The 10,738-nt window shown below is 45.4% G+C and overlaps 1 protein-coding gene across 1 annotated transcript; it reads left to right on the forward strand.

Annotated features, from left to right (window-relative positions):
* The first annotated feature begins 1,644 nt into the window (after window positions 1-1,644).
* Window positions 1,645-9,683, forward strand: LOC132386133 (zinc finger protein 585A-like). Its single transcript, XM_059958428.1, has 2 exons — window positions 1,645-1,738; window positions 4,623-9,683. Exon 2 carries the CDS (start codon window positions 5,029-5,031, stop codon window positions 6,484-6,486), a length of 1,458 nt encoding a protein of 485 aa, XP_059814411.1. The 5' UTR covers window positions 1,645-1,738; window positions 4,623-5,028; the 3' UTR covers window positions 6,487-9,683.
* The last annotated feature ends 1,055 nt before the right edge of the window (window positions 9,684-10,738 follow it).

Consider the following 10,738-nt stretch of genomic DNA (forward strand, 5'->3'; position numbering starts at 1 on the left):
CCTCTCTGCTTATCCCTAACGGTGCACGCAACTTTATTATCTTTTTGTTTTCCTTCTCCCCTACATCTTCGGTCTGAACCCTCCTACATCAGGGAGGAAGTTCAAATTACCTCTGTGTTAAAAGTCTAACCATCACGGTGACTGAAGGCAGCTGCAGGTTCATGAGGGACTGTTACTGTCAGATTCTGCAGTTCTGGTGGCTGCTCATTGCACCCAGGACTGAACCCTGGTCACTGAGCATTGGAGGAGTCTGTTCTGCTGATGTTAGTCTTAAACTAGACTGGTGTTTAATATTGTGGAGCTGTGAAAGTTAAAACAGTTTTGTATAAAATCCCGTGTTTCAGGTACTTACTGTCTCTACCACACTCACAATGTCAACTAGAAAGGCCACTCGGCCCATCTGGTTCCTGCCCATGTTTCTGTTCCATATCCGTATATCAAAACCTGCCGTTCCCCTCTCACACTCCCTGAGGTGACAGGTTGCAACTAGTCACCACTCCGTGGAATAGAAGATTTCCCTTGAATTTCATAGAATCACAGAAATCTATTTTCCTAAGCTCCATGTACCTATCCAAGAGTCTCTTAAAAGACCCTATTGTATTCGCCTCTACCACCGTCGCTGGCAGTGCATTCCACACACACACCACTCTTTGCTTAAAAAAAACATTGCTCTGATATCTCCTCTGTACCTACTTCCAAGCAGCTTAAACCTATTCCCCCTCGTGTTAGCCATTTTCCTACTGGGAAAAAGCCTCTGGCTATCCACACGACCAATGCCTCTTATCATCTTATACACCTGAATGATTGTCTCCGGGCTGAATAAGACGATGAGCTCACTGTGGTTGTGACGTTCTCGCCCGTCGCCCATCTCCCCCTCCCCGTTCCCCCTCCCCTCCCTCTCTCCCTCCCCACTCCCCTCCCCCTCTCCCTCTCCCGCCCCCTCACCCTTTGTGTTTTACGTCAAAGACCTCAATCAGACACTAAAAACGCACTCGCAGTAAACGAACCTGCAGTCTCGTAACACAATACACCTCTAAAGTCTGACAGCTGTCTAGCAAGTGAATCTTCGATGGTGCAGAGTCAGAAATCAAAGAGTTGCCAGATTGAGTCAGGCTTTGGGGCTGCAATGAGAGTTGGGGTCTAGAGTTTACGAGGAGGAGGAATCAGACCAGCTGGATGTGGCTACAGAAGAAAGATTAGAAGCATTTGGAAATTGGTTGATCGAAAAAAAAAGGTGGTTAATTTCTGCAAAATACTGGTGGAAATCAACAGACAGCAATTGTGAAGAGGAATAAAAAGACAACGTTTACACCGAGCCCTTTCAGCATGCCTAGCCTGTGCACTCCTCTACTTAGTTGCTGCTTGAACTGCAGAGTTCCTCCAGTATTTGTGTGTGTGCGTCTCTGTATTCCAAGCAACTGCAGAATCTCCTGTGTTTTATAACTGCATTTTACTTTGGCATTCGATAGGCATTGATATTGAGTATATTGCTTATGGGAGCCGCTTTCTGCGGTAAAACAGCTGCAGATTTTTCGATGCACACGAAAAAATAAGGTATGGACCTTGAACCGGTACCTGCACTAATCTTTAATGGCACCGTGATTACCCATAGGGCCATGAGTTAAAAATTTCGCCGTCGTTGAGGCACCGATGAAATGCGCAGGCGTCAGGCTGAGGACGTCCCCGAGTGTCACGCATGCGCATAGTACACTGAAGGCCTTGAAAATGTCGGATGGAGGTAAGAGTGATTCTCCGTGTTTTTCTCTGAAACACCGACTTCAGAACGATTCCTGTGAAATCCGGACATCACAGTCCGCAATCCCGGGACAGTCCTGCTCTCTTCCCTCTCTCTCAGCCTCACGATCCGTACACGGGCCCCGGGGAGCTCCCGGCTGATGAGTGAATGGGAACCGATGGATCTCTCAGACAGAGCTGAGCTCCAGCTATCTAAATGCAAGGATTAGGAACTCGGGAGAAAGGGAACAAAATCTTTTACATCTCCAGTTGAGAAATTCGCCTTTGTTCTACCTCCGATCACTGACAGGAGAAAATCTGCAGATGCTGGAAATCCAACCAACACACACAAAATGCCGGAGGAACTCAGCATTAGTACTCTTTTCCATAGATGCTGCCCGGCCTGCTGAGTTCCTCCAGCATTTTGTGTGTGTTGCTTGTTCCACCTCCTCTTGTTCTGGACTTTTCAACCCGTGACGACATGTTTTGTACCATTCTCTCTGGAAGATAATGATATCAAACACCTTTGCCCTGGGCAACAAGTAGCTTTCACATCAAATGTGCCAGACTCCAGTGAGACAGACTACTGCCCTTCCCTTCATATTCATTGGGATTGCCATCACTGAGGTCACCACCGTCAGTCATTGGGGGAGACTTCAGGGGAAATATTTATGTACAATACAGAAACTGGTGATACCTGTGTGTATTGTGGTGATGCAAAAATTGTTGGAGAGTTTACAAGAGGGAAGAATTGGAGTGCTATTTGGAAATCTGACTTTTTAAAGCATAATTTAGCAAGCAAACCACTTATGGACAAAGTGCAAAAGCACTGGAGAGAAAATCCTTCATTACCCTTTACAGGCCTGTGACATGGTGTGAGAGGGCAGATGAACTGAATCGAGCCCAGAGGAGATCACAGTTCTTACAGACAGTGATTTGCTGGCTGTTAAAAGGAATACCTCTCTATATAAAATTCGCAGTGCACATGTCGTCACTGGGTAAAAGAATGCACAGTACAAGATTTCTGTGCACACTGGTGATTACAAATTAGAGGGGACATTGGTGGGGAGAACTCCAGTGTCCCTGACACCCTCACCTACAAGATGTGCACCCAGCTGCACTTTGAGGAGTTGGAGCTGAAAACGGATGAATTGTGGATCATCCAGCAGTTGGAGGGGGTGATAGATATGACATGAAGAGAGGTGAGTTACACCTAAGGTGCAGGAGACAGGAAACTAGGTGAGAGACGTGAAGGGGAATGAAGTTAAATAGCCATCGCAGAGTACTCTTGTTGCCATCCCACACAACAGCCAGGTGGGCCGCTTTAGAAACTGTTGGGGATGGAGGGATTACCTGGCAGAGGAAAGTCAAACGGGTGATAGGGGATTCGTTAGTTAGGGGAACAGAACAGAGGGGATAAAAGGTCAGTTTTGATGGTGTCAAAAGGACCTGACAAGTGTGGTTTGGGATAGGCCGTTTTCTGGCAAAGGAGTACTTGGTAAGTGGGAGGCCTTCAGAAGTGACATTTTTGAGAGTGTAGAGTTCGTATGCTGAAAGGTAACTGGTGCAGGGAGCCTTGGTTTTCAAGAGATATTGAGGCCCCCGATATTTTGTTCCTCTAAATGCCTCAGACTGTTGGGTGCTACCAAGACTCATTATTGACAACAGTATCATAATTCCACCCCCGAGCTCATCGGACTTATTTTTAGTCGTCTTCTGTTGGTTTCTAAAAGCTTCCAATAGTTTTTGCTCTTTTGCTTGCCCTCTCTTTGGCTTTTATGTTGGCTTTGGCTTCTCATTTCAGCCACGGTTGTGTCTTCCTGCCTTTATAATGCTTCCACTTCTTTGGGATGTATCGATCACTCAGCTCCTGAATTGCTCCCAGAAACTCCAGCCATTGTTGCTCCGTTGTCACTCCTATCTTTCCCTTCCAAGCAAGTTTAGCCAGCTTCTGTCACAGAAACATGGAGAAGTTCAGTACGGAAACAGGCTATTTGCCCAATCCATTCAATGCCAAACAAACATTTAAACTGTCTAATGCAACTAACTGCACCGGGACCATCGCCCGCCATACCCCTACCATCCAGGCTCCCATCCAAACTTCTTTTAAATGGTGAAACCGAACTCATATTCACCACTTGTGCTGGCATCTCACTGCACGCTCTCACGACCATTTCAGTAAAGAGCTTTTCCAAATGTTCCCATTAAATTTTCACTTCCCCGCTTACCCATGACCTATGGTTGTCATCGCACCCATCCTCAGTGGAAAAAGCTGCTTACCTGTACCCTACCTATACTGTCATAATGTTGTCTATTCCCAACAAATCCTCAAAGAAATGTATAATATCTTTGTTTATGTTTAGAGCCTTTTTCAGATGTATAGGATGATGAGGGACACTGATCGTGTGGATAGCTAGAGGTTTTTACCCCAGGGCTGAAATGGCTAATGTGAGGGAGCACAGTTTCAAGGTGCTTGAAAGTTGATATGGAGGGGATGTCAGGGGTAACTTTATTTACACTGAGAGTTGTGGGTGCATAGAACGGATTGCAGGCTACTTGTGTGAGAGTGTTTCAGTTACTTTGGGGCCAGGAACCCATGCAGCTCAGTGGGAACAGGGAACAATACCAACGGAGAGAGTCAAACTGAGCCAGGTCACAGATTGGAGATGGCAGAAATGCCTCATTCTTAAAGAGACAGGAAGAGCATCAGGGAATTGATGGTCATTCCAGATACCAGCACTGTGCCCAGTTAAAGGTGATTTCTCTCTCCAACTTGGGTTAAACTTCACTGAAACAGTGTGATGCCAGCTCACACCTTGACAACTCAGGGAATCTCATCTGAAATGTTGTCCTACACCCATTGATGGATTTTGTAAATCTTTTTACAGGTTAAAAATGACAAGGAATTTGCCTACGGGAATCTCGAACACAACACGCTAGTTTTGCTGTCTCTGTCCAGATATTTAAGAAGTGGAGCAAGAGATTCACTCGATCATCCTTCCTGCTCAGACTGTGGGTAGGGATTCACTCGATCATCTGACCAACTGGCATGCCCATTAGTTTACATGGGGGGAGCCCATTCATCTGCTCAGACAGTGGGAATGGATTCACTCGGTCATCTCAACTGAAGGTACATCAGCAAGTTCACACTGGGCAAGGCCATTCACCTGTTCTGTGAGTGAGAAGGGATTCAGTTGGTCTTCCCACCTGCGGACACACCAGTCAGTTCACACTGGGCAGAGACTGGTCATCTGAGGAATTTGTGGAGAAGGATTGACTCGGTCATCTGTCCTAATGGCTCACCAGCGAGTTCACACCGGGGAGAGGCCGTTCACCTGCTCGGACTGTGGGAAAGGATTCACTTCCACATATAAGTTACTGAGACACCAGTCAGTTCACACCGGGGAGAGGCCATTCACCTGCTCAGACTGTGGGAAGGGATTCGCTCAGACATCTCAACTGAAGGTACATCAGCGAGTTCACACTGGGGAGAGGCCATTCACCTGCTCAGACTGTGGGAAGGGATTCGCTCAGTCATCTCAACTGAAGGAACATCAGCAAGTTCACACTGGGGAGAGGCCATTCACCTGCTTGGACTGCGGGATGGGATTCATTTCGTCATATAAGTTACTGAAACACCGGTCAGTTCACACCGGAGAGTGGCCGTTCACCTGCTCAGACTGCGGAAAGGGATTCACTGAGTTACCTCAACTTCAGGTACATCAGCGAGTTCACACCAGAGAGAGGCCATTCACCTGCTCAAACTGTGGGAAGGGATTCGCTCAGTCATCTCAACTGAAGGTACATCAGCGAGTTCACACTGGAGAGTGGCCAATAACCTGCTCGGACTGTGGGATAGGATTCGCTTCGTCATCCCATCTGAAGATACATCAGCGAGTTCACACTGGTGAGAGGCCGTTCACCTGCTCAGACTGTGGGAAGGGATTCACTTCATCATCCCATCTGAAGATACATCAGCGAGTTCACACTGGGGAGAGGCCATTCACCTGCTCAGACTGTGGGAAGGGATTCATTTCATCATCCCATCTGAAGGTACATCAGCGAGTTCACACTGGGGAGAGGCCGTTCACCTGCTCGGACTGTGGGAAAGGATACTCTCAGTTATCTCAACTGAAGGCACACCAGGGAGTTCACACCGGAGAGTGGCCAATCACCTGCTCGGACTGCGGGAAGGGATTTGCTTCGTTATCCCATCTGAAGATACATCAGCGAGTTCATACCGGAAAGTGGCCAATCACCTGCTCAGACTGTGGGAAGGGATTCCCTTCGTTATCCCAACTGAAGATACATCAGCGAGTTCACACTGGTGAGAGACCATTCACCTGCTCAGACTGTGGGAAGGGATTCACTCGATCATCCCATCTGCAGATACATCTGCGACTTCACACTGGTGAGAGGCCGTTCACTTGCTCAGTCTGTGGGAAGGGTTTCACTTCGTCATCCCAACTGAAGGTACATCAGCAAGTTCACACTGGGGAGAGGCCGTTCACTTGCTCAGAGTGTGGGAAGGGATTCACTCGGTCATCCCAACTACTGGCACACCAGCAAGTTCACACTGGGGTGAGGCCTTTCACCTGCTCAGAATGTGGGAAGGGATTCACTAAGTCATCCACCTTACTGGTACATCGGCGAGTTCACACTGGGGAGAAGCCGTTCAGTTGCTCAGAATGTGGGAAGGGATTCACTCAGTCATCCATCCTAAAGGCACACCAGCGCCTTCACACTGGGTAGAGACCAATATGCTTGGACTTTGGGAAGAAATTCTCTCAGCCAAAACAACCAGTGTGCATCATTGAGTTCACACTGGGGAGAGGCCGTTCACCTGCTGTGAATGTAGGAAGCAATTCACTCAGTCATCTAATGTTATGTAGCTTCCAGTTGTGCTGGCAGCTTAACAGAGGGGGTTATAGCCCCCAGTCTGGCCAAACTGAAGAATCTCGTTTGGGTGGATACTGAGCGATGTGTCCCCTGTGTAATCTGCCCTTGGGGTTCATACTCTCTGTGGACTGTCTCTTTAAAGTGCAAAGAGAACCGAGACTGACCTTGGACACGCTGTTGGATTTCTGCAGAAGTGCTGGGTTGCTATGGTGACCAGCTAATGTTTATGTTCTGTGTGGTTAAGCAAGGTCAGAATGATCCTTTACCAACACAGAACAAGCAAGCGACTTCTTACAGAGAAGTCTATTATCCCCCCCCCCCCATCTTGTGAACTAAATTGAATCTACCACATCATTGTAAGACAATGTCGTTTACCACCTTGGTTTTGGATTTTATATACAGGTGGCTCCCGTTTTTCGGACGTTCGCTTTACGACAGCTCACTGTTACGAAAGACCTACGTTAGTACCTGTTTTTGCTAACCAAAGAGGATTTTCACTTTTATGATAAAGATGATGCCTGCTTTATACGTGAGTTTACCCCGAGAAAGACTAGGGTGACCGTGAAGCCTTGTGCGGCATTTGTCTACGCATGCGTGCACGTGCCGATTTTTTTTCTCTCCAAATCGATTTCAGTTCACTATCTTCCCGAATTTCAGTGAATCTACACCGTACATACAATATTTCTACTTTATCATTCCTACTTTTACTATAGGTTAGTGTTATTTTAGGTTTTATGTGCTATTTGGTATGATTTGGTGGGTTTTCTTTGGGTCTGGGAACATCCAAAATCTTTTCCCATTTAGATTAATGGTAATTGCTTCTTCACTTCATGACATTTCGGCTTACAAATGGTTTCATAGGAACACTCTAGCTTTAGATACCGGGGGAAACCTGTATTCACACCTATATATGCATAACATTGCTAACCCTTGGATTATCTGGTTTAAGTTCACTATTATTAGTAGTTACCAATAAAATTTTGTTTGTTAACAGCAAAACTAGACTCCAAGTGTATTTAATTGTTGCTGGTAGTTTTATAGGTTTGCGTCTGTGTGACACCTGAAGTAACAAATTGTACATAATATGTGATTAAGCTATTAAGATTTATAATTCTTACTTTGACCAGAGGGTTAGTAAAGAAAACAAAAAAAAAGAAAAAGGGCCCAGTCTCTCCATTCACGTCTTCTCATCTCTCCCCAGCAAAAGGCCATGAAAATCTCTCTTCCAGACTCACAAGAAAGAACATTTCTCTCATTGGATAGTCCCACACTCCAAAACCCTGTTATCTCTAGTCGTAACCTAAACATTGCTGCTGCAGGGAAGCCATTACCTCAGCAGTGAAACCTTACAGTGTGTTACACTTGTAACACACTACCAGGTTCAAACTGGGGAGATAGTTTCAATGAGCTGCATGCTGGATATTTGTCCATCACCGTTGCTGAATGCAATTTCGAGAGCGACTATTGGTGCTGAAATCTGCAATTATTGCTGCTGCTCACCACACCCAGTTCTGCACCCTGGTCACTGGGCATGGGAGGTGTTTCTTCTGCTGCACATTCACCTTTAATGGGGCTGGAGTTTAATATTCTGCATCTGTTACAAATAAACCAGTTCTATTATAAACTCTGTCTTTGGTGCTTAGTGAATTTATAACACAACTGGTGTACTCAGGCCTGCTGAACCCGGCCAGTGAATCTGTTCCACATCAGTCCATTTAAATCCTCCCCTGTTGTTTCCCTTGAATTCTCTGCAGACTGAAAAAGTCGAGATGACTGCAGTTCTAATCTCTGGGCTGATGAAGAATGACATTGTTCGTTAACCTCCTTAAACACAACTTATTTCCACATTATGACTCATTTTCCCTGCTTCTAAAGGGTTGTTGGAAACACCACTGTCCTCTAAAGACTTAAATTGGAATGGGAAACCATAAGTAGGATGTTCAAAGGAGCAGGGTCAGAAATCAGAGGCGGGTCTGCACAGGGCAGAGTTTGGGACTCTGGACGATGGTTCTGGTAAGAACGTATGATGAGGAGAAAGGAATCAACAGTGGGGCATGGCAACGAATGACAGAGTAGCAACACTTGGACGTTAATTGGCAGACAAAATAATTTTGTTATCTGACTGATGAACAATGCCTGTGGTGAGAGGCCCCATTGGTCGAGGCACATGTGTGTGTTGAGAATGGTTATACCTATTGAGGGAGTTATTCTTGCTTGTTTATCCTGTAAATTATATCTGAATGGTTATTTGAGATGATCCTATCTCTAATAATGTATTAATTATCAAATAAATTGTGAGATTATGTCCTTAACTGAATCAGGCTTGAATTTATAGTGCCTTAATGAAGTTACCGTGGTCATTCATCCATTTGTATTTTAAAGCAAGATTTTGGTGAATGACATTTTCCACTTGATTGTACCTGCGTAAGTAATCAGACTGAGTTAAACTGCTGCAGGATCCTGGAATGTGTTGGATTGTGTCTGGTGTCTCTTGGCATTTTCTGCATTTAGTGTCTTGCTTGCTTGAATTCCATGTATTTCAGATTTTTTTCTTTTTCTTAAACACCTTGTCCTGTATTTCTGCAAGGAACCCCGCTGATTCTGGGAAGGGATCTCCAACTCTCAGTCAGGTGCTCGTTGCTTCCTTCACACCATCTAGTCTGCTCAGATCGTTGGGATGTCTCCCATGGAGGGTCATACTCATTCCACTGGTTAATGTTTTCTTCCAGAGTGATGACTTATTGTTCTGAGTTGGCCTCTCATTTAAGTTTTCTGGTCTGTATTTCTTATCACGATTGCATATACACACATGGAGTGCTGAATCCTGTTTATTTTTGATGAAAATATATATTTAGGTTTTATCTGACTGTTGTGTGATTTTTTTTTCATGTGTGTTATTCCTGTTCCTCCTTGTGTCCAAGGTAGTCGTTAATCTAAGTGGGACTTCGTGTAAATAGACTTTTCTAAAGTCTCTTCAGTTCTTATTTGTCTTTGTAAATTTTACTGATTGAAATGGGACCAAGATATTTTCATTAAAAAAGTCAATCTCGGTATTGATGCAAGTATTTATTGCCTTTGTTGTATTTGTTTCCTATTGAGCTCTGTTTGGCAGGTTTTTTTGAAGCCATGAACTAAATTTTGTCAAAGGTTTTATGGATTTCACACTACTTTCTATTGTCTTTGCTTGTTGATATTCCAGATATGTGGGTATCGAGTCATAAAGAAGAGACTTGGCCAGGAATGTTGATTCCCATCCATAGATGCTGCTTGACATGCTGAGCTCCTCCAGCACTTTATGTGTCGTTCTCTCCATTTCTAGCATCTGCAGGTCCTCTCGTTTCCCAGATACTTATATGTTTCTTGAAATAATGAGCCGGTAGTAGGGCTGTATGGCTCTTTTGGTAAAATATTAAATAAACTCATTATAACGAGGTTGTAAAGGGTTGGAAGATGTAGAATCTCTAGGTAGAATAATCGCCCCCTGTGGTGGGGATTTACAGACATTCACCACCCTCAGAGTGGAAACAATTCCCCTCATCTCAGTGCCGGGCAGTTCACCCCCTGTTTCAGAGACTGGGATCCCTAGTTCAACCGGTAATGAAGTAGTGCATGTCAATGTTCACCTCTCAGTCCTCGATACTCTAAATGAAAGGGTTATCACATTTGATCTTTCTTCATATGATGACCCCACCACACCAGGGATCATTCAGGTGAATCTTCATTGCACTCTCTATAACAAATACTCTCTAACCTCTTTGTTAATCCTCTATGGAATTTCCATATTCTTCAGCCCCGTGTTGCCCCAACCACTCACCTCCCACCCCTGTCACTATTTCCACCTCCCCACCTCCCCCATCACCTGGATCCACCTCTCACTCCCCGGCTCTTGCCGCATCCCCACCCCTCACCTCTTTTCTCTGACCATTTCCCGTCCACTCTCGGTCCAGAGGGAGGGTCTCGGCCCGAAATGTTGACGGTCCATTTCCCTCCACAGATGGTGTCCGACCCACTGAGTTCCTCCGGCAGTTTGTTCTTTGGTCTGTAAACCCGTGTTAGTGTGGGGAGCGGGATTTTACACCATATTCCAGGTACAATCTCAATAAAG

Source organism: Hypanus sabinus, unplaced genomic scaffold, assembly GCF_030144855.1.
Source record: "Hypanus sabinus isolate sHypSab1 unplaced genomic scaffold, sHypSab1.hap1 scaffold_1023, whole genome shotgun sequence".
NCBI lineage: Eukaryota > Metazoa > Chordata > Chondrichthyes > Myliobatiformes > Dasyatidae > Hypanus > Hypanus sabinus.